Source organism: Bos indicus, chromosome 8 (assembly GCF_029378745.1).
Source record: "Bos indicus isolate NIAB-ARS_2022 breed Sahiwal x Tharparkar chromosome 8, NIAB-ARS_B.indTharparkar_mat_pri_1.0, whole genome shotgun sequence".
Classification (NCBI taxonomy): Eukaryota; Metazoa; Chordata; class Mammalia; order Artiodactyla; family Bovidae; genus Bos; species Bos indicus.
This window is the reverse complement of record NC_091767.1, coordinates 24,935,142-24,960,138: the sequence shown is the minus strand read 5'-3', so window position 1 is coordinate 24,960,138 and position 24,997 is coordinate 24,935,142. Positions and strand designations below refer to the sequence as shown.

At 34.9% G+C, this 24,997-nt stretch overlaps 1 protein-coding gene across 4 annotated transcripts in view; it reads left to right on the top strand.

Moving 5' to 3' along the window:
- DENND4C (DENN domain containing 4C) overlaps positions 1–24,997 on the top strand; it is a 119,363-nt gene that overhangs the window by 26,076 nt on the left and 68,290 nt on the right. For all 4 annotated transcript variants that reach the window (XM_070794486.1, XM_070794484.1, XM_070794485.1 and 1 more), the window contains 9 exons: positions 6,418–6,739; positions 7,888–8,140; positions 9,101–9,170; positions 11,056–11,225; positions 13,974–14,212; positions 14,989–15,055; positions 16,115–16,173; positions 17,087–17,231; positions 20,301–20,476. In XM_070794486.1, the coding sequence (XP_070650587.1) occupies positions 6,435–6,739; positions 7,888–8,140; positions 9,101–9,170; positions 11,056–11,225; positions 13,974–14,212; positions 14,989–15,055; positions 16,115–16,173; positions 17,087–17,231; positions 20,301–20,476 (1,484 nt within the window). In that variant the 5' untranslated portion in view covers positions 6,418–6,434. The remainder of the gene's footprint in view (positions 1–6,417; positions 6,740–7,887; positions 8,141–9,100; positions 9,171–11,055; positions 11,226–13,973; positions 14,213–14,988; positions 15,056–16,114; positions 16,174–17,086; positions 17,232–20,300; positions 20,477–24,997) is intronic.

Here is a 24,997-nt window from a genome sequence, read left to right as displayed (position 1 = left end):
ATTGCTACAAATATACCAGTATTAAAAAAACAAGCCTTCTAAGTAAAGGTTAAGATTTATTTTCAGTTCTTCATGTTAAATTGTCCAAAACTTACTTGGATTAGTTCTCCTTTTTCATTCTCTTCTATGTGATTACATTATCAGTTTGATATACAGTTAGGTTCACTGGCTCACATAAATTTCATTAAGAAGTTGGGTGTCTAACCAGGTCAGAATTTAAAATGAAATTTAGAAAATGTTCTTTTATAGATATTTAATCTTTAGAGGGAATATAGCCTGCATTTTATTTGTATAGTATAGTGGCTGACATTAAAACTTGGTGATTTAAATAAAAATTTGTATTATTCCAGTGCTCAACTATGTGCAGTCAGGGTACAGTTGGAAAGGAACTATCTGGGCTCTCTACAGCCCAGGCACTCACACTTGGCATGGGAGGTAGATGACACATGGTTTGGTCACAAGAGCTCTGCCCTGGAATATTGGAGGCGTGTGGTGATGGGGGGCAGAATCTGAATTATTTCTGTTTTCTCTTGAAAAGACAAGAAGGAAGTTCTGGTTTACCAAGTCCGTTTAGCAGTAGTTGGATGACTTTGACCAGTAATGGCTGCCTGTGTTCTCTCTCTAGTTCTGGCAGCTCATATCTTCCATGACTCCTTTAAAGCATTTCTGTTTTCAGCCTTTCTTTATATCCCTTCTTCCTTACAAAACTGTCAGTTGCAGGTGCAACAGTGGGGAATTATATTGCTTTATTTTCTTAAAAAGAAGCAGACTTTATCTGAAACGAGTTACTTTTTTGATTTTGTAATTCCATGATTCAGCCAGCATAACTGATGTTGATAATACTTTTTATATGGAATCACTAAGGCCTTAATTGTAGCAGATAACTTTGATAATACTTTAGTTTCATTGTGGTTTAAACAATGTTCATTTTTCATTCTCTGTGGTTTGGAATACCAGGGAATACAGATATTTTTGAACATTTAAAAAATCTTTTTATTTCAGTGACAGGAATTTTGTAAGCTATATTTAGCCTTGTAAATCTAACCAGTCCATCCTAAAGTAGATCAGTCCTGGGTGTTCATTGAAAGGACTGATGCTAAAGCTGAAACTCCAGTACTTTGGCCATCTCATGCGAAGAGTTGACTCATTGGAAAATACCGTGGTGCTGGGAGGGATTGGGGGCAGGAGGAGTAGGGGACGACAGAGGATGAGATGGCTGGATGGCATCACTGACTCACTGGACATGAGTTTGAGTAAACTCCAGGAGTTCGTGATGGACAGGGAGGCCTGGCATGCTGCGATTCATGGGGTTGCATAGAGTTCGACATGACTGAGCGACTGAACTGAACTGAATATTTTGTTGATATTATGAATATTTATTTATTAAAATGTATGCCATTCTAAATAGTAAGGTGAAATGAAATTGATTCTGAAAGGGTATCTTGGCTATAGTTGGAAAATGAAGTCTAATTTAACTGTATATCTAAGTTTTAATAAATATTTTAATACTTTTCAAAAGTTTTTGTTAATAGAGACTAATTTTTGCCAGAGATAAAGCATATCATTTCATAATGAGAAAGGGGTCAGTTCATCAAAAGGACATAGTAATTCTAGATAGTTATCTCTGCAGAGCTTTAAATTACATGAAGCAAAAACTGATAGAACTAAAAGGAGAGACATCAATAGATGTATAATTATAGTCAGATTTCAGTAACACTGTGTTAATAATTAAACAAGTAGGCAGAAAATTAGGAAGGATATATAGATTTGAATAACACTAATAACCTTCTTGGCCTCTCTCCAGCAAAGATAGAACATACATTCCACTAAAATGTACATTGTATTTATCAAAGAGACTATATTCTTAGCTGTAAAACTAATCTCAATAAAAATAAAAGACTGCAAGTCATATGTAGTATATCCTCCAAGCATAGTATATTTAAGTTAGAAATCAGTAACCGAAAGATTCTTGGAAAATTTCCAGGTACAAAATTTGGAAACTGAAAAGCATACTGTATGTAGCCCATTGGTCAAAGACAATGAGAAAGAGAAATTTAAAAATATGTTGAACTGAATAAGAAGAAGACATAACTGAGTTTGTGAGATGCCACAAAGACGATATTGGAAGAGGAACATTTTAGCTCTGAATTCATACATTAGTAAAGAAAGATCTCAGTGACCTCAGCTCTGACCTTAAGAAACTAGAAATAGAGCAAATTAAAGTCTACATAAACAGAGGAAAGAAAGTTATAAAGTTCAAAATAGAAATCAATGAAATAGACAAGCAAGAAAGAGAAGAACCAGTGAAACTGAAAGCTGGTTCTTAGAGAAGAAAAATAAAATTGACAATTTTCTAGCCATACTGACCAGGATAAAAAGAAGGCACAGACTTGATTGATATCATAAATGAGAAATATGACTGTCAAAAATGAGAAATGTGGCATCACTACATATTCTACAGATACTAAAAGAATAAGGGGATATTATGAAAAACTTTATATAAGTAAATTACACAACTTAGATGAAATGGACAAATTCCTGGCCATATGCCCTCTCCCAGTTCTTCATTTATTCATTTATTTATTTTAATTTTTGGCTGCATTGGGTCTTGCTTGCAGCCTGACAGTTTCGTTGCTCCGCTATCCTGCAGCTTGTGGGATCTTAGTTCCCAGACGAGGAATTGAACCTGCGTCCCCTGCATTGGAAGGCAAATTCTTAACCACTGGACCACTGGGAAGTCCCCCCAATTATTATGTTAAAATGTAACCCCCAATGTGGTAGTATATGGAAGTAGGGCTTTGGAACGTGTTTTGGTCATGTAGATGCAGTGGTTTTAGTGTCTTTCTCAAAGAGACTCCGGGAAGATCCTTTGTTCCTTTCCACCCTGAGAGGTTACAGTGAAAAGACAGCCTTTGGTGACCTAGGAATCCAGCCATTACTAGACACTGAATCTGCCAGTGATCTTGAATTTCCATCTTCAAGAAATAAATTTTTGTTGTTTATAAGTCACCCAATCTATGATATTCTGGTATAGCAGCCTAAATGGACTAAGACTGGTACAAACTATGAAACCACAAACTATGAAAGTTTACTCAAGAAGAAATAGGTAACCTGAATTGTCCTACATGTTAAAAGAAATGAATTTAGAGTTTACAGTATACTCTCAAAGTAAACTCTAGACCTGGATGATGGAAAAAATTAACAATTCTATACAAATTCTTGAAAACTGAAGGAGAAAGTTTTCCCAAGTCATTCTGTGAGATTATCACATTCAGTTCAGTTCAGTCGCTCAGTCGTGTGCAACCCCATGGACTTCAGCTCACCAGGCCTCCCTGTCCATCACCAACTGCTGGAGTTTACCCAAACTCATGTCCATTGAGTCGGTGATGCCATCCAACCATCTCATCCTCTGTTGTCCCCTTTTCCCCTAATATTTCCCAGCATCAGGCTCTTTTCAAAAGAGTCAGCTCTTTGCATCAGGTGGCCAAATTGTTGGAGTTTCAGCTTCAACATCAGTACTATCACATTACCTTGATATCAAAATCAGTTAAAGACAGTATAAGGGGGGGGGGGGGGGAAGAACTATAGACTGGTATCCCTCATTAACAAATGTAAAATTTCAAACAAAATTTTAGCAAGTAGAATCCAATAATACATGAAAAGGGTAATATATAGATGGAGAATAAGCACATGAAAAGATGGTCAACATCACCAGTTATTAGAAAGATGCAAATTACATCTATAGCTAAGTATCCCTACAGGCATAATAGAATGTAGTCTAAATTAAAAAGACTGACCTTCTAGACTGTTGGAAAGGATATGGAATGACTGGAACTCTCAAATACTGTGATAGGAATGTAAAATGATATAGTCATTCTAGAAAACGATTTGGCACTCTTTAGAATTGCATATACCTCCCAGGTGATCCATTCATTCCATCTTAGAATTTGACTAAGATAAATGAAAGCGTATGTCTGTTAGGCTTGTACATGGGTTTTCATGTTAGCTTTCTTTATATAAATAATAGCTCCAAGCTGAAAATAGCCCATATGTTTATTAATGTAGGTGAATGGATAAACATCTTGTGGTATATTCAGACATGGAATTGTTGTTAATTGTTTTAGTTGCTAAGTCGTGTCCGACTCTTTTTGACCCCACAGACTGTAGCCTGCCAGAGGAATACTACTCAGCAATAAAAAGGAATGAACTGTTGATATAAACAGTAACGTGGACGAATCTCAGAATAATTACATAAATGCGTGAAAGAAGCCAGACCAAAAAAGAATACACTGAGTGGTTTGATGTATATCGATTCTAGAAACTAATCTATAATGACACAAAGCAGGTCACTCATTGCCTGGGGAGGGAGGGGTGATTAAGGGGTACAGGAGTATTTTGGATGTTGATGAATGTGTTCTCTATCTTGATTGTGATATGGTTTCATGGGTGTATACATTTGTGAAAACTTAGCAAATTGTACACTTTAAATATGTACATTTTATTGTATGTAAATTATACCTCAACAAAGTATTTTTAAGAAGCACATGAAATCCATAGAAATATTTAAGATCTCAGATACTTTATTTTTAGTGTTGCTGAGTTTAAAGATAATAGAAATCTTGACTCAGCATTCATATTCTCTAGATTTCTACCATGTATTACCTAAGTGTCTTTTAATATGTATTTTATATAAATTTGTCTTCTTTGGTTATTTTTTTTATGCTGTCTCTGGTATTTATATATGAAATAGTTAATGACCCCTAATAACCTCAGATGTGCAGATGACACCACCCTTATGGCATAAAGTGAAGAGGAACTAAAAAGCCTCTTGATGAAAGTGAAAGAGGAGAGTAAAGAAGTTGGCTTAAAGCTCAACATTCAGAAAACTAAGATCATGGCACCTGGTCCCATCACTTCATGGCAAATAGATGGGGAAACAGTGTCACACTTTATTTTTTTGGGCTCCAAAATCACTGCAGATGGTGACTGCAGCCATGAAATTAAAAGACACTTACTCCTTGGAAGGAAAGTTATGACCAACCTAGATAGCATATTGAAAAGCAGAGACATTACTTTGCCAACAAAGGTCCGTCTAGTCAAGGCTATGGTTTTTCCTGTGGTCATGTATGGATGTGAGAGTTGGACTGTGAAGAAAGCTGAGTGCTAAAGAATTGATGCTTTTGAATTGTGGTATTGGAGAAGACTCTTGAGAGTCCCTTGGACTGCAAGGAGATCCAACCAGTCCATCCTAAAGGAGATCAGTCCTGAGTGCTGATTGGAAGGACTGATGCTGAGGCTGAAACTCCAATACTTTGGCCACCTCATGCAAAGAGTTAACTCATTGGAAAAGACCCTGATGCTGGGAGGGATTGGGGGCAGGAGGAGAAGGGGACGACAGAGGATGAGATGGCTGGATGGTATCACTGACTCGATGGACGTGAGTTGGAGTGAACTCCCGGAGTTGGTGATGGACAGGGAGGCCTGGTGTGCTGCGATTCATGGGGTCGCAAAGAGTCGGACACGACTGAGCGACTGAAGTGAACTGAAACATAAGTTAGTTTTGACCCCTAAACATACTCAGTTTTGACACTTAAACAGTCTTAGTTTACCCAGTGTTTACTTAGTTTTTTACCTATAGGGGCATATTCCTGATTGGATTAAGAGACTGGTTTATTTTTATTGCTTTTTGTTGTTGTTGTTTAGTTGCTAAGTCCTGTCCAACTCATTACGACCTCATGGCTCCTCTATCCATGAGATTTTCTAGGCAAAAACACTGGAGTGGGTTGCCATTCACTTTTCCAGGGAATCTTCCCCACGCAGGGATTGAACCCATGTCTCTTGGGTTGCAGGCAGGTTCTTTACCACTGAGCCACCAGGGAAGCCCAATTATATTTATTACTAGTATCTTTATTTTTTTCTGTTAGACCTTGAATAATTCATGATGAACTCAGTTCATTTGTTTAAATGTAAAGTTTTGCTCTAAGAATTCTGTAACTTAGAATGATTTTTTAAAATGGTATGCATTTTGTTCTTGTGTGTTTGTGTACATTTTGTTCATTTGTGTGTGCATGCATTTTGTTCATGTGTGTGTGTGTGTATGCATTTTGCTGAAAGGAAAGCACCATGGCCTACTTCCGATAGTTTGATTATCCTTAACAGGGCCTTAGGCATATGATAGAATCATAGTTGTCTTACAAATGAATTTGTGCTGTAAACTTCTACTTTGTAGGAGGTAAAAACTGATTAAATGCTATATAACAAGCTTCTTCTGCAGAGTGACTACAGTTTGACTGTAAATCCAACTGGGAAGTGTGCTGGTTAATATTAACTCAGGAGTATTTTAATTTAGTGAGTTAGGGTAAGCCATTTCATTTAATCGATGTATTTTTTTTTTCTCTTTCTCTGTCTCTCTTCCAGGAAACCTAGTAGCAGCCATGATAGAAAACAAAGGGCCAAGAGTGGTGGACTACTTTGTTGTGGCAGGTCTCACTGATACATCTACTCTTCTGGATCAAGAAATAAATCGTTTAGATACTAAGTCAACTGGACCTAAAGCTCCAATTACAGACATTGCAGTTATTAACAAATCAGCTGGGGAAACAGTACCTGAAGGTTACACCTGTGTTGAAGCCACTCCATCAGGTCTCCAGGCAAACTTGAACTATGGAAGTCTGAAAAGTCCAGAATTGTTTCTCTGTTACAAGAGAGGGAGAGAGAAACCACCCCTTACTGACATTGGGTATGGTGACTTTCTTTTGCTGTAGTGAAGGGAATACAATTTATTTAAGGTGCACAGGAATAGAAAATTTAAAATCCTTGATGGTTCTGTTATTATTTGTTAACTTCAAGATCAAGTGTAGTAAGATATGTACTTCTGTCCATCCTTACTGAATTTCTCTGCATTGAACTGAGTCATTAGATTATTTCCTTTCAAAAAAATATTGAAATGAAGGCATTAGAGCCTAAAATGTGATTTCATTTGTTTGTACTTATCAGGTAAGTTTATTAAACATAAAAGAACAAAAAGCTATAGTGAAAGTATATTTTTAAGGAGCTAGTTAGGTTATGTGATGAGGGTTTGTGAAGCCCTGAACTTATTTAACAAAAGCAGGCAGCAGCAGCTAGGATTTAGATCATAATTATGTTGACCATTTAGATCTGTTTGCAGAAAGTTGATATCTAACCAATACTAAGTCATCTTAATCCATGACCAGGAGATGACGTTTTATTTATTGTTGTTGTTGATTATCGCTGAGTCATGTCTGATTCTTTGTGAACCCATGGACTGTAGCCTGCTAGGCTTCTCTGTCCCCGGTATTTCCCAGGTGTACTAGAGTGGGTTGCCATTTCTTACTCCTGGGGTTCATCCCAACCCAGGGATTGAACCTTGTGTTTCCTGCATTATAGGCTCTGTACTGCTGAGCCATCAGGGAAAGCCCTTTTTATTTATTAGCTCATCTGTAATTTCTTTAAACAGTGTTTTATAGTTTCAGTTGAGGAATTTTTAAAGGGAAAATTTTGAGGAGAATTATGAAAGTAAGTTTTGTGAAAACATCTGAATATTAGATAAAACTTCTAAGAATTGACCTGAGGATGGTTGGAGTAGCGCCTCTCTTTTGTTTCATGTTTCTTATAATAAGCAATAAAAAAACAAAGAAATTGTTTGATCCTATTTACACTTTTGAAATTGTGTTCTAACTGTTAAAACATAGTAGCTAAGAGATTTATAATTCCCAAAGTAATAATTTTAGTTTTTGTTTGTAATTAAGTTTTGGGAAACAACAGGGGAGACCAAAAAGAAAAATGTATTTTGTTATCAAGGAGAAAAAAGTAGTGTTAACCTGACATAAGCTTACATGTCAGTTTTTTTTCTTCCCTTCCATACAGAGTTTTATATGATGGGAAAGAAAGGCTTATTCCAGGATGTGAAGTGATCCAAGCCACACCCTATGGTCGCTGTGCCAATGTCAACAATAGTTCAACTACTTCACAAAGAATCTTTATCACTTATCGAAGGGCTCCTTTAATTCGGCCCCAGAATTCTTTGGCTGTAACTGACATCTGTGTTATTGTAACCAGTAAGGGAGAAACCCCTCCCCATACTTTCTGCAAAGTTGATAAAAACTTAAATTGTGGAATGGTAAGAATAAAGTTTCATTTCCAAAATTTCATATGAAAATTAAGAAAAATTTTTTGGATTCCTGTTTATCATTTGGCTTATTATTTACTCTCAGTTTATATTTTCATGACTTAAAAAAAAATTTTAGCCTTCTAATTTTCATAGTTCATTGTAACTTAAAAAATCATTAGCAATCTGATGTTTTAGAATAATTTCATCCAGAAAATAGATATTTAAAGTAGGGGATTTTTTTTTCTTGGTATGTGCTAATACATCACACTAATGTACAGATTTTACTAGCTTTTGGGTTTCAGTGTTGTCTTCAAGGACAACTTCAGGGAGACTGGGTTGAGATACTGCTTATGTTTATTTAATTATCTTAGATATTGTAGTCTTCATGCTTATTTTAAAAGGGTCGTAGTGAAAAAGAAAAATACAACATATGCATTGAATTTATAGTTTTTGATGACCCTAAAGTTACGTTTATTCTGAGTTGTGTTTATGTTGAGTTATGTTTATTTTGAAAAATATTTTAAATCAAACTGAAAGCCTAAATGATATAGTCAGAGCTGACCGATGCACCCAAGGCTGTTTAGTCAAGACCAGTTTGACTCTGGAGATAATGACTTGATAGCATCTAGTGACCCCAGTCTTCCCTAGATTGGGCTCAGCATCCACTCCATTTTGTGCTCTTTCTTTCAAAGAGAGGCATCCTCTGTATGATTACAGAGTTTTAAACTTTTTGAAACAAACCTCACATCAGTTTAATTTTTGTGGCAATGTTTTTTTATTACTCCTTTTTTTTTTTAGTGTTTTCAGTTTCATGCTTTGTTATATTGTATACTATACAGTCTGTTTGATAAACATGTTTTAAATAGACTTCCCTGAAGAAATAATCAAAATCTTTAGAAGACATTTGACAAAATCAGTTGATTTTCACTCACTCTTTTGTCTTTTTAAAACCTAATTTATATTTTACAGTGGGGTTCCAGTGTGTTTCTGTGTTATAAGAAGTCTGTGCCTGCTTCTAATGCTATAGCATATAAAGCTGGTAAGTAAATTTGAAAAAAAAAAAAAGGTTTCTATTACTATAGGAATTGTTACACACTAACATTTGGTTAGAAGAGACAGTGTTTGCTCCCTTATACAGTTTGTGGAATTGATCTATTCATAAATTGAGTTAATTATAACTTTAGCATGTAAAGACATAAGTTTTCTTAAATTCATACTATAGGATATATTAATATTACCCCTTACCAACAAAAATACACTGTTAATTGAACAGAAAATTTTATTCCAAACAAGCATTTGTGGAATAAACATTCGAACTGTTAGTCTAGTTGAGTGGAAAATGCTTACTTTCTGACCTTTTTATGTTTTGATAATCAGAAAGGTGTCAGACTGCATCTTTACTTCTTATATATCTCCTTCTCTTATCTCTGTGTGTCTGATTTGAAACCACATGTTACTTGCCATGAGAGGTGGACTTGCTTCCTTTTTCCCTTGTTGCAAAGAATCAGCTATATGGAAGAGAGGAGGGCCTGAGAACCTTTTCTGCCATGAAGTGTTTGAGAAATCTATCGTCACATTCTTACTGCACAGTAAAATGTCAAGGGCTGTAAAGATTTAAGTGTGACCTCTTCATCCCACTGGTATGGTGGGATAAAAACTGAAAATACAGGTATGCTCCAGCTGTAAATAGAAGAGATACTGGAATACTTCTTGGTGAAAAGAAGCAGTGTCATTACTTTTTGTCATGCACAATTTTTGGAATAAGGTTTTACTTCAGAGAAGTCAGGCAGATCCATATATGAGAAATCTTAATTGTCCTCATAAAGACATCCATATTAATGAATCAAACCATTTAATTTATAATATGAAAATAAAGGCAGCAACTGACAGTTATAAATTTCAGTATCACTTTAAAATGTAATACTGTTGATATTGCTGTAGTGTGTTGATTACATGTGATTTCCTTAAAAAAATTTTTTTTGAGGTGTTAGTGTCACTTAAACTTACAGAATTAACTTATAGAAACAAGTTTTGTGAAACTGTTCAGGCATTTGATATAAGACATACATATTAGAATAAAGAGTTTTGGAGACTGAATTTAGACTTAAAAATTCAGCTACTGATTTTCAAATGTTTAACCTAGAAGTGTCTGCATATTAGAGATATTAGAGACACCATGTAGCTGTTTAATTCTGAGGAGGCTTTGTTAGGCTTCTCAGAGTGCCCCTTTCCTCCTGCTTTCTTGATCTCTCATACTTTATACTTTGTCGCAAGAGTTTCTATCTCATTTACTTTTCATCTTACATTCATTTTACACTGCTGCTCTCTCAAAATAAGTTTAGGGGCTAAGATAATTTCTGCTGCCTTGGCAATACTGTCCCTTCCCTGAGTTGTTTATTATTATAGTTGGTAAATTTCCCTGAATGTTTCTTGCATTCTCTAAGACGTTGGAAGTATGCAGGAAAAATAAATTAATGGTTCTGTTAAATAGAATTTTAACTAGTATATTTAATACATTTTAGTGTTTTAATGAACTCTAAGTCCATGAGTAAAAATAAATGTTAAATTTGTTATTCTCATTTCTGATATGGCAAGAGAAAAGTTGATCTTGAAATTTCACACATAAATATTTCACATATAAAATTTGCAATTAAAATATCCTATTAGTATGTTTTACATATTAATAACTATTTAAAAATAACTATTTAAAAGTTAAATAGTTTTAAAAAAAATTGTCGAGTTGCCTGGTAGTCCAGTGGTTAGGACTGTGCACTTGCACTGCTGTGGGCCTGGGTTCATTCCCTGATCTGGGAACTAAGATCCCACAAGTTGTGCAGTGTAGCCAAAGAATGAAAAATAAAAAGAATAAATAAAATAAGGAATCAATGGATAAATAAATTATCATTATCTTCTTTCTCCAAAAGGTTTAATTTTTAGATATCCAGAAGAGGACTATGAGTCATTTCCACTCTCAGAATGTGTCCCTCTCTTCTGCCTTCCGATGGGAGCTACTATTGAATGTTGGGATCCCCAAAGCAAATACCCACTTCCAGTTTTCTCAACTTTTGTTCTCACAGGTTCTTCTGCTGAAAAGGTATATGTTTTCCTTTTATTAAACCAGTTTTGCCCATGTTTTTAATCCACAGACTGTTTAATATGAGATGTCTTATTTGAATGTTAGGATCCTGTTCAGACACAATACATTTTTTATTTAAATTTTGTACTAGAATGCCCAAAGTGAGAAGTCAACATGAAAATTGGAATCAAGATACTAATACCACTCGAGTGTTCTTAGGAGCAAATATAAAGTCTCTGGAGAGATAAAGCCAAAACCCAGGACTCAAGATGAGATTCTAATAAAAGATAGAAGACATAGGTATCATAGGAAGAATCAATAAGACACAGACCTGGATTATACCTTTAAGATATTGAAATGATAGAATGATAATATCAAAGATTTTATAAATTGAATATATAGTGGAAATATTCAACACCTAAGAGAGAAGCTCAACACATTAAAGAAAGAACAGGATATTTTGAAAAATGAGTAGACAAGTTGGAAAAAGAAGTGTCTAGAAATGCAAAATATGATCCTTAAAACTAAAAATTTAATCAGTGGCTTAAACAGCAGGTAAGTCATGCATGAAGGAAGAATTAATGAAGTGGAAAATAAGTTAACCTCAAACGTGGCACAGGAAAACATAAAAGGAGTTTTAAAGTGTAGAGAATAGAATCAAAAAGACCAATAGATACTTAATAATCCAGAAGGAGAGATTAGAAAGAGGAGAGGCAGCATTTTAAGAGCTAATGGTTGATTGAGAGTTTTCCAGGGTTGATGAAAAATTGAGTTTTCAGGTGAAAGATGTACTCTGAATCTTAAGGAGAAAAAAAAAAAAAAAATATATATATATATATATGTAGAACCACTTATTTTCATGTTATAGTAAAACCATGGAATACCAAAGACAAAAGCCCCCAGAAAGGAGAGACATAGCACTAGCCATGAAAGAAAAGGTGAATAATAGGACCTTATTGAAGTTAAGGACACCTGTTCGTTCAAAGGTACCATTAAGAAGGTGAAAATGGAAAAAAGGTGGAAAAGGAGAAAGTAATGTGATACAGTATGTGTTCCACAAAGGTCTTGTATTCAGAATATTTAAAGAACTTCTACGTTATCAACAGGATAAGAGATAACTCTGTGGCCCAACAGTTACACACCTGAGCATATCCCAGGAGAAATGAATGTATATATTCTCTAAAGCACATGTATATTTGTAGGTTCCAAAAACTCAAAACATGTTGTAAATAGTAATAATGACAAAGAATAATCATTTAAAATAAAAAAGAAATGGCAAAACAATTAGGAAATAAAAAGTAAATAAAACTACAGATCAGTGGAAATTTAAAAATTGAAACCTTTCATAGGATATTTGATAGAATACACAATTTTATTGAAAAGTGTAACTGACAGAGGCTGACTTTTGTGAAGCAAACAAAAATGCATCTGTGTCCATGAGCAGCCGTCATGTTTTCAACCACTGTAAGATGATAGATGAGGTTAAGTGTCCAGCACAGTGTCTGGAACATAGTAAAATACTCAGTGAATGAAGGCCAATACTGCATTGACTGGATTGCTTACAAGTAAGCTAACTTTCTAGCTTAATAATCATTTATAGTTTCTCACTTTGAAAGCAGTAAGTATAAATGAATTTTTAAAGATCTTCAAACACTTGAATTACCAAATATACCTTGACTAGTAGAGAACAACAGAGCCTCTTTGAGATGCTTTTGTCATATTGCTTGTTAAAAACCCTTGAGATGACTTTGAAATAATTGTATCCGAGAGTGTTGTTTGTATCTGTAAATTAAAGGATAAATATGATATAACTCACAGACATAAATATGGCATATATACACATGTATATACCTACACACATATATATAGAGTGTTAGAAGATTTATTAAAGTGTCATTTATCTATTTTCAGTTACAAGACTTATAAAAGTATCACTTATCCATTTTCAGAACTTTTTCATCACTTGAAACAGAAGCTTCTTCTAATCCTACCGTATGTCCCTCTTTTCTACTATCTGTCTCTACCAGTTTGTCTATTCTAGGTAGCGTATGTAAATGGAATCATAGAATATTTGTCTTCCTGTGTCTGGCTTGTTTCACTTAGCATAATGTTGTCAAGGTTTGTCTATGTTGCAATATTTTTCAGAATTTGATTCCTTGTTAGGGATGAATAATACATATGAGTATATGACTGTATTCAAATTGGTGTATCTTTCCTTTTCCCCTTTGCTTTTCACTTCCCTTCTTTTCATGAATGTATATACAGTCAGCCCACTGTATCTATGGATGCCAAACCTGTGGATCTGGAGGGCTGATTGTACTACTCATACATTTTGTATAAGGAACTTGAGCATTCATGGATCTTGGTGTCCGCTGGGGTTCTGGAATCAACCACCCTTGAATACTGAAGGATGACTGTACCACATTTTGTGTATCTGTTCATTTGTTGGTGGACGTTTGGGTTGTTTCCATTTTTTTGGTTATTGTGAATAATGCTGTGTACAAATATTTGAGTCCCTGCTTTTGATTGTTTTGGGTATATACGTAGGTGAATCATATGGTAATTGTTTAACTTCTGGAGGAGCTGCCAACTGTTTTCCACCATAGCTGCAACCATTTTATATTCTCATCAGCAGTGCTTCAGATTTTTTTTTTTTCATTTATCTGTCATATGTACTCTAAGCAAATATTTCTTTTGGAATAGAGAAAGAGAAATTAAGTTTTAAAAAACACTCAAATTTTATCATGAAATTCTTTTACTCTGTAGGTATATGGAGCTGCAATCCAGTTTTACGAGCCTTACTCTCGAGAACTTCTGACAGAAAAACAGCTTATGCACCTGGGCCTGTTGACACCTGTGGAGAGAAAAATGGTCTCTAAATCCATCAATTCGAACAAATGCATTTGTTTACTCTCGCACTGGCCTTTTTTTGAAGCTTTTAGAAAATTTCTCATGTTTATCTACAAACTTTCTGTGTCTGGACCACATCCTCTTCCCATTGAGAAGTATGTATAATGATTTGAAGGGTGTCTGATGGAAAAATTGGATGTATATATGTACATTTCATTGTTTACCTAACTTTAAGCATAAAGTGTTGAAAGGGAAGGAGAATCACAATCATCCTACTTTTTACTTGCTCTCTTCTTCACAGAATCCCTGACTTCGAATTTAAAACTGAGGAGTGGTGGTGAGAATGATCACATAAAAATGTGAGAATTCAGCTAAGGAAGAAACATACACGTTGCACTGTGTGTGTTCTTCCCGCTCATTCTCGAATAACCAAGAGAAAAGTAGCTGTTGATGCACACATACCCAAACCAACCCAAATGACCATTTCAAGTTAAAAAATCTCTAAACGGATGTAGAAGTTAGGGGTGAGGTACCAGTACTCTTGCCTGGAAAATCCCATGGATGGGAGGAGCCTGGTAGGCTACAGTCCGTGGGGTCAAAAAGAGTTGGACAGGACTGAGCGACTTCACTTTCAATTTCTTTGATTGATACTAAAGTAAGGTTTTGGTTTTAGTGTTCACTGACCTCTACATGTTTTCCCTTCAATTTGTAAATCTCTCTGTCATGGAAATGTTTTGTGAGCCAGAAAAATAGATGTGGAGTCACTGTCTTTTTAAAGTCACATCTTTTCTAATGGCACATTGACTTTTGTTTATTAAGTTTTAGGTAAATGGCTTTGTCAAATCTGGGATGATAAATTATATTTAAGATCTATAAAATCCATGAAGTATTTTAGAAAAGTAATTGTCTTTATTTCAAAATTTTTTTCTAGGCACATTTCACATTTTATGCAAAACATCCCTTTTCCTTCACCTCAAAGACCGAGAATCCTGGTACAGGTAATAAAAAAAGAATATGTTTGAGGGGAGCGCTGCATATATTCATTCCAGTCATTGCAGTGTGGACTCTGTGGCCCTTTGGGTTTGAGGCAGAGCAAGATGCATCCATTAAGTCCTTGAATTTTTATATTTTGTATCTTTAGTGAATACTCTTTTGTACTATTTTTTTGAATTTAGGGTATACAGAATTGTAATAATTATAATACTTGTTCATGACATCATCACTGGTCCATTTGTGGCCTAAATTTATGTAGCTGATTTTAATAACATAAAACCCAGAATTATGTTGAGGGCAAGTTTTTAATATGAGAATGACTTAATAAATATTAAATGTGAAATCAGTTATGGTTGGAGGGCATAAGTAAAGTTGTCTGTAATAGTACTCAAACTGTCTTTGTTAAAGGACCAGTTTCTTTTTTATTTCCAGGTGATGGCAGACCTATATAAGCATATAGCTTGTGACATAGTCAGTCAGTATAGACATGAACAGGTCTATACCCTGTCCAAAGACACAAGTTCACTGATAATGTAATTGGATATGAGAGCAATGTCAAATTGCCATAAAGGTTTCTAAATCACTTTCTCTATATATACTATTTCTTCCTAGACCGATAATAGTTTGTAGACTGGCACTTTGAGTAGCTCTGATCTATAAAGGCAAGCTGTTTAAACATTTTTTCTAAGATAGTTACCAACCTTATATAGGATTCCAGTCAGGTATTGTTAATCTTGAATGTATTTTAGTTCAGCAAATATTAATACATATTAAGTAGTTGCCAAATATAGAGTAAATACATATAAGGCTTTTAAAAAGCAGTTACTTTTTTTACACAGGTGTATTTTCATTGACTGACTGAATCAAAATTCATTTGATTTGATCATTTAATTTTAAAGAACTATATACTTCTAAGTAAATACTGTTGTTTTATATTTTAGTACATGGTTCCAAAACTGTGTCAGTCTGCATAATAAACAGTTTTCCATTTTACCCTTGATAATAAATATTTAGGTTTCAAAACTGGCTTCGTTAATTTATCATTTTTTTTTTCTTTTTTTAAGCTATCAGTCCATGATGCATTAATATTATCACAACCAGTTTCTACACCTTTACCACTAAGGTAATTAATAGTATATAAAATAATACATTTATTCACTTGGATCAGAATGCTTTAAAATATTTTAAGAGTTAGTATAATAGAGCTGTACTGTTTTTACAAACTGAGAATAGCCTTAATGTTTCTAAGTTTGATAGCTGGTTGGATGGCAGGGGTCATTCACCATTTTAAAAATGAAACACTCAGAGTTGAAAAATTGGATGTAGGGAGTATTTCCCTCTTCCTCTCATCTCCCGTCCCCATATCCAGTTTATTACTAAATATTTCAGGTGAACTGACTTTACCTCCTAAAATGTCTTGAATCTATTAGCTTCTCTTCGTCTGCATTGCTAGTCCAGGCTTCGCGTGGTCTTTTACCTGAACTATTTCATTATGAACCTCTTAATTGGCACCCTTTTGCTCTTGTTCTTCAGTTTTTTATTCACATTGCAGTGTGTCTTTTTGAGAATGCTAGTATAAAATTGTTGGGAGAATGCAAATATTTTTATTTGGGGCATAATCTCTTACTGTATTCACCCCTTCCTTCCCTATGCTTTAGTCACAATATGTTTATTTCAATTCCTTGAACATGGCAGATGGTTTTTCTTGCCTCAGGAACTTTGCAAATGTTGTCTCCCCATGAACCCCTACCTTCACCCCTACCTTCTTTCTTTTGAGCTCGGCTCAAACAGCTGTTCTTTAGGAAGATCTTTCCTGATACATGCCTCTTTGTTTTTGAAGGATGAATTTGAATCATTCTGTTACACCATCTCATTAACTTTGCTACTTTTCAGTGATAAAAACTAAATCAGGTCCTAAATCAGGACTTGAGGCTAATATTATATTCTCAATTTATAAATATTCAGAAAATAATTTAATAAGCAAATCTTAATACCTTTTGGTGAAATAGTTCATAATCTTTTCTCTCCTTTTCTAGTGGAGCTAACTTTAGCACCTTGTTAATGAATCTGGGTCCTGAGAATTGTGCAACACTCCTGCTCTTTGTTTTACTTGAGAGTAAGATTTTGCTGCATTCTCTGAGGCCAGCTGTGTTGACTGGAGTAGCTGAAGCTGTTGTAGCTGTAAGTATAGAATTTTCTTTTTAGTACAGAATTCTTGAGAGAATTTTTACTCTGAAGGAAAATTTCCTTCAATGAAAGCAACTTTGAAATTACCACTAAATGTTTAACATAAATGTAATAGGGTGGCAAAGAGATAATATAAAGAAAAAAAGTAATTTGTATTGAGAGAAAATTTTAGTTTCTAATTTTTCATATCTTGGAGTTCTTCAGAGAAGCTATATGATTACATAAAAATAGAACTTGTGAATGAAGCTTACTGTATTAAATGAGAAGCTCTAGTCAATTTCAGCTGCCCTAAAATTGTGGGCATGACTAATTTCTCCCAATTTGAGCCTTTGATCATTGTGGCCAGTAACATACAGGAAAATCTAGGTGATTGTAAAATTGAATAATGTACAAATGCTTTGCTATTGTGAAAAGCATAAATAAAAATTTAAGTCCTCTCCTGTTTTAAAACCTCTTGATGGCATCCCATTGCAATTAGAAAGAGGTCTGATCATTAGGGCTTTATAGGTCCATAATGTTGAATTTTGGATGTTCCATTTCTCTATCTTCCATTATTTGTTTAATTTAAAATGGTAGACTCTCCTCTCTTCCCTTCCCCATTTTACTGTCATGGAGGTAAGGATCTAGGTCTCTTTTTCACTCCTATGTCCTCAGCACTTATTACAGTTAATATCATGGAGTAAACACTCAGTAAATACTTGTTGAATCAACAAATGGGATATGTCTCCAAGATCTTAATCTGGTCAAAGAAATGCTGCTAGGACTGAAAACACTAATAACTATTTGAGATGGTTCATAGGGGGCAAAGATCCTAGTTATATACTGATTATTCCAAACCTCCCCAGTTGCATGTGAAAGCAAAAGTAGTTATAACATGAAAATATTTGTTAATGAACTGACTAGTTTTAGGAAGTTCCCACTCAAATATTCCTTCCTATAAAACTTTAGGGATTATCTACTGCCCTCTGTCTGAATCTTTGTAGTTTAGTCTCTTGCAATGTGAACTTGGAAATCTTAATAAAATGCAAGATTGCTTGAAATTTATGTAACTGATGTTGCTTGTAAGACTATTGATAAATGAGGATTTGATAGTAAGGCAACTTATTTAAAGAGAAGAAAATTGAAAAGAATGGTGACAGGATAAATTCTGCAAAAGGAGAATGATTTTAATATCAAAGAATATTGAAGAGTTAATGGAGCCCTCCCTTATGGCTCATATAGTAAAGCATCTGTCTACAATGTGGTAGACCTGGGTTTGATCCCTGGGTTGGGAAGATCCCCTGGAGAAGGAAATGGCAATCCACTCCAGAACTATTGCCTGGAAAATCCCATGGACAGAGGAGCCTGGAAAGCTACAGTCCATGGGGTCGCAAAGAATCGGACACGACTGAGTGACTTCACTTCACTATAGCAAGAATTGGTGGAACCAGTGAGTATTTTTGTGAAATTGACTGTATTTTTGATTGTGCTGCAAAAGTCAAAGATGAAGATAAGGATGTTGTATTTTGTTGTTCAGTAGTTTTATTCTGAAATTTCTTACATAGTTGGAGGTGTAACGTACCTTTTGTTGAATGGAAGGTAGTCAGTTTTCACTGGAGGAAATCTGGAGTCCTTGCAAGGTCCCTTGCAAGCAGTTCTGCCCCTCTGCTCTCTGATCTCATTTTTGACTTCTCTCCCTTTTGCTCACTCTGCTCCAGCTGCGCTGGCCTGTGCTACCCCTGGAACATATTAGGCAATCCTCACACCATACCGTCTTTGCCCTGACTGTTCCTTTCCTTCAAAGTGCTCTTCTCCTAGGTATCGCCTTGACTAAATCCCTCACCACCTTCAAGTTTCAGCCCAGTGTCTCTTTCTTAATGAGGCCTACCCTGTTTGGCCTGTTAGCCTACTTTGCCTCTTTCTTCTCTACTGTTCTAAACTCTAGTACCTTTTTCTTGGCTTTACTGTTTTTTTTTTTTTCCCTCATAGCACTTAGCACTCTCTCACATGGCATATAGTCTGTTTATTATGTCTTCTTTTTGTTTTCTCTCTTCCTGCTAGACCAGGTGTTTGAGTCAAATCCTGGCTGCCGTTTGTTTTTCATAAATATGTTTTACTGTAACATAGGCTGTTTATTTATATATTTCCTCTGCTTTCATACATGAAGGCAGAGTTATTTGTGACAGACGCATTATGGTTTGCAAGCCATAAAATATTCTGTATATTTTACAGAAAAAGTTTGCTGACTCTTATGCTGTACTATAAACTTCATGAGGGCATGGATCTTTGTTTTATACACCATTATAGCCCCATCAATGTAGAACAGTTTTTGGTACATGTTAAGTGCTCAGTTGCCAGAAAGCAAGTAAATGATTGAAGACAAAATTCCAATTCTATGTAATCATCTGGAATAATTGGCAGAGGTAGTAAATGCTATAGGTAATTATTTGGGTGAATAATGATGTGTAAGGTGACAATTGAACTAGACCTTGAAAGATTACAAAGATTTTTATAATAGAGGAAAGATTTTGTCATCAGTGATTAAAATTTTAATATTGGTTGAAGTGGATCATTTTGTATTTATTTGGGCAGTTAGGAAAATTTTTTGTTGAAATTTTTAGTTGACTGTTACTATTCCTGAGATAATTGATTAAATTTTTTGTTTCATTTTGATGTTCTTAGTTGAATTTTAATCAGAGGTTATCTTGAAATTTAATAGATGGATGAAATGCATCAGTTAAAAATCATGAATTTGTTTTATAAAATTTCCATCAATTTTTTCCTCTCACTTTCTCCATAAAATAGGAATGTGGATTTTCTATAGACATTAGAATTAACGTTCAAAGAGCTGTTAGCATTTTAATTGTGCTTATGATCATTGTCATGTCTAAAGGTTTTAATCATATTGGTTCATAGGATTAACCTGTAATGTTTTATAGTCATTTATATTTTGGAATGAAGTTTAAAGTGAAAGAAACTAGACTTCAGCTGCTTTTTAACGGTCCCTTTCTGTAATATTAGTTAATTACGTAATTCTCATTGCAAATTTAAAAGTTGGTTAATTTTTTAAAACTTTTTTCCCAGATGATCTTTCCATTTCAGTGGCAGTGCCCATATATTCCCCTTTGTCCTCTTTTACTGGCGGCAGTGCTCAGTGCACCTTTACCATTTATAGTTGGAGTTGACTCAAGGTATTTTGATCTTCATGACCCACCACAAGATGTTGTTTGCATTGACTTGGATACAAACATGTTATATCTGTAAGTTGGTTCTTTTTATATTATCTCCCTTTATATTTTTCTCCACATGTAATTATAGCTCTTTGAAAGCATATACAAATTGCTACTTTTAAAAGTTGTTAATATGTCTTCAATTCAGTGATTCTCAATCAGGACAGGTATCAGAATCCTAGAATGTTATGTGGTTTGAAAAAGATTCAATGTGTTCAGTATTATAATAGTTTATATTGGATAATAATCTTAACAGTAGGCAGGAGATGTTTATGTTTATCAGAAGATAATATGGATTCTTAAAAAGAAAAAGGGTAAACCCTGCTTTCAGAGCTCAAGAGCTGTGATATCTAGGTTTAATTCAGAACCCATGTGTAAGTCACAACATAGTGACCTTGGTCACAATATAGGGTAATATTATGCTGTTGCCTCAGTTCGAGATTTGAATTTTACAGGGATTGTAGAGAAATTGATACTAAAAATCAGTCACAGTTTGTGTTTACAGATGTGATAAATTTGTATGGCAGTGGTATAACTGAGGGTTCACAGAGTAGAGTACCACACTCGTAAAAGCAGCTTCATCCATCCAGTTCTAGATGGATGTTTAGGCGCTCCCTCCACATCCCATCGCCCAAAAACAGCAACAACAAAGTGGGAAAGAGCAGTAAATAATGAAAGTTCCTTAGTGTAAGTGACAGATTCCAGATCCTGGAGTGCTTTTATTCTTTCCTGTTTGATATTGGTAGAAAATGAATAGAGGAAGAATTTGGGATGAGACTTCAGTGGTTACAGCAGTAGAATTGGTTGGGGAAAATAGGCTTGCATCAACCCAAAGAATAACTTAAGGAAGGAAGAAAACATTTGATGTACCTTAAAAAATAATTTTGAAATGAATCTACCATTGTATTTTGAAAACTGTAATTGTGGTATTGTTGTAGCTCCATACGTTTGTTTATTTGAGCTTTCAATACTTTTTAAGAATTGAAGTATAGTTGATTTACAATATTACACCATTTTCAGGTGTACAGCATAGTGATATAGTATTTTTATAGCTTATAAAAATTTATTGGAATCAATAAAAGTTACTAAAAGCTAATGGCTATAATTCCTTGTGCTGTACAGCAGTGGTCCCCAAACTGGGTGGTACCAGGGACCAGTTTCTTGGAAGATAATTTTTCCATGGACTGGGGGTGGGTGGAGTGGCTAGGGGATGATTTGAGCAACATTACATTTATTGTACACTTTATTTCTAATCTAATACTGCCATTAAAGTACCTGTCTAAGGCTCAGAGGTTGAGGACCCTTGCTATACAGTATATCCTTGTTGCTTATTTATTTTGTATATAGTAGTTTGTGTCTTTTAATCCTATACCCTTATCTTGCCCCTCTCCCCTTTTTTCTCTCTACTGGTAACCGTTAGTTTGTTTTCTATAAATGTGAGTGTGTTTTGCTGTGTTCATTTTTTTTTGTTTTGTATTTAGATTCTACATATAAATGATATCACATAGTATTTATCTTTGTCTGACTCATTTTACTAGGCATAATATTCTCTAGACCATCCATGATGCTGCAAATGGCAGAATCTCACTCTTTTTTTTACCAGTCTGTTCAGTTCAGTCACTCGGTTGTGTCCGACTCTGCGACCCCATGAACTGCAGCATGCCAGGCTTTCCTGTCCATCACCAACTCCCGGAGCTTGCTTAAACTCATTGTCCATTGAGTCCATGATGCTATTTAACTGTCTCATCTTCTGTCGTCCCCTTCTCCTCCTGCCTTCAATCATTCCCAGCATCAGGGTCTTTTCCAATGAGTTAGTTCTTTGCATCAGGCGGCCAGACTATTAGAGCTTCAGGTTCAGCATCAGTCTGAATATTCAGGACTGTTTCCATTAGGATGGACTGGTTTAGACCTCCTTGCAGTCCCAAAGGACTCTCAGGAGTCTTCTCCAGTACCACAGTTCAAAAGCATCGATTCTTCGGTGCTCAGCTTTCTTTATAGTCCAACTCTCATGTCCATACATGACTACTGGAAAACCAAAGCTTTGACTAGACGAACCTTTGTTGGTAAAGTAATGTCTCTGCTTTTTAATATGCTGTCTAGGTTGGTTATCACTTTTCTTCCAGGGAGCAAGCATTTTTTAATTTCATGGCTGCAGTCACCATCTGCAGTGATTTTGGAGACCCCCAAAATAAAGTCTGTTACTGTTTCCATTGTTTCCCCATCTATTTGCCATGAAGTAATGGGACCAGATGCCATGATCTTCGTTTTCTGAATGTTGAGTTTCAAGCCAACTTTGTCACTCTCCTCTTTCACTTTCATCAGGAGGCTCTTTAGTTCTTCTTTGCTTTCTACCGTAAGGGTGATGTCATCTGGATATCCGAAGTTATTGATATTTCTCCTGGCAGTCTTGATTCTGGCTTATGCTTCTTCCAGCCCAGCGTTCTCATGATGTACTCTTCATATAAGTTAAATAAGCAGGGTGACAATATACAGCCTTGACGTACTCCTTACCCTATTTAGAACCAGTCTGTTAATAATTTTTATTCATTTATCCGTTGATGGACACGGGTTGCTTCCGTGTTTTGGCAGTTGTAAATAGTGCTGCTATGAATAATGGGGTGCATATATCTTTTCAAATTAGTGTTTTCTTTTTTTCTGGACATATACCCAGGAGTGGATTTGCTGGGTCATATGGTAATTCTATTTTTAGTTTTTTGAGGAACCTCCATACTTTTTTCCATAGTGCCACTACCAATTTACATTTCCACCAACAGCGTATGAGTGTCCTCTTTTCTCTACATCATCACCAGCATTTATTTGTCTTCTTTTTGATAATAGCCATTCTGACAGATAGGAGGTGACATCTCAAAATTGTTTTGACTTTCACTTCTGTAGTAATTAGTGATATTGAGCATCTTTTCATGTGCCTGTTAGCTATCTGTATGTATTTGGAAAAAATGTCTCTTGAGTTCTTTCTGCCCATTTTTTTTATTGCATTGTTTGCTTTTTTGATAATAAGTTGTATGAGCTGATAATGAGTTGTATTGTTTGCTTTTTTGATACTGAGTTGTATGAGATGTTTTGGGTGTTAATTCCTTGTTGGTCACATCATTTGCAGATATTTTCTTCTATTCCATAGGTTATCATTTTGATTTGTTGATGATTTCCTTTGCTGTTCAAAAGCTTTTAAGTTTACTTAGTTCTCATTTGTTTATTTTTGCCTTTATTTTGCCTTAGGGGAGTGATGCTAAAAATACTGCTATGACTTATGTCAAAGGGTGTCTTGCCTTTGTTCTCTTTGTCTTAGAGTTTTATGGTTTCAGGTCATATGTTTAGGTCTTTAATCTGTTGTGAATTTGTTTGGATATTTGGTGTGAGGGAATGTTCTAATCTCATTTGTTCTACCTGTAGCTCTCCAGTTTTCCCAGCACCAATATTTGAAAAAACTATCTTTTCTTCATTGTAAATCTTGCCTCTTTTATCGTAGATTAATAGATTGTAGATGCATGGGTTTATTTCTGGGCTTTCTGTGTAGTTCAGTTATCTATGTGTCTGGTGTTTTGCCAGACATAAAATGTGCTGTTGCTGTGTTTTGTTTTGTTTTGTTTTTGCTGTTTTGACCACTGTAACTTTGTAGTACAGTAGAAATTGGGGATGTGATACTTTCAGCTTTGTTCTTTCTCCTCAGGATTGCTTTGGTAATTTGAGGTCTTTTGTGGTTGTTCATGAATTTTAGGATTACTTGTTCTATTTCTGTGAAAAATGTTATGAATATTTTGATGGGGTTGTATTAAATCTGTAGATTACTTTGAGTAATATGACCATTTTAGTGATATTAATTCTTCCAGTTCAAGAAGAGCAAGAGATATTTTTCCATTTTGTATCATCTCCACTTTCCTTCCATGACTTTTCAGAGGTCTTTCATATTCTTGGTTAAGTTTATTTCTGGATATTTTATTCTTTTTGATACAGCTTTAAATGGGATTTACTTAAAAAACTTTCTGATAATTCATTATTGCTGTATAGAAAAGCAATAGATTTCTGTCTATTAATCTTGTATCCTGCAAGCTTGCTGAATTCATTTATTAGTTCTAATAGTCTTTGTGTGGAGACTTTAGGATTTTCTTCAAAAATTTTTTTTAATTGAAGTAGAGTTGATTTACAATGTTGTGCCAGCTTCTGCTGTACAGTATAATGACTCAGTGATACACACACATACATACATTATTTTTTAATATTCTTTTCCACTATGGTATATCACAGGATACTGAATACAGTTCCCTGTGCTGTACATTAGGGTTTGTTTATCCATTCTGAATGTAATAGTTTGCATCTTCCATCCCCAAACTCCCAGTCCATCTGTCTCCCTTCCCTGTTCCCCTTTGTCAACCACCAGTCTGTTCTCTGTGTCTGTGAATCTCTTTCTGTTTTGTAGGTAAGTTCATCTGTGTTGTACTTCTAGGGTTTTCTATATAAAGTATCCTGTCATCTATAAAGAGTAACAGTTTGACATCTTCCCTTCCAATTTGGATGCTTAATTTAACAGGAAGG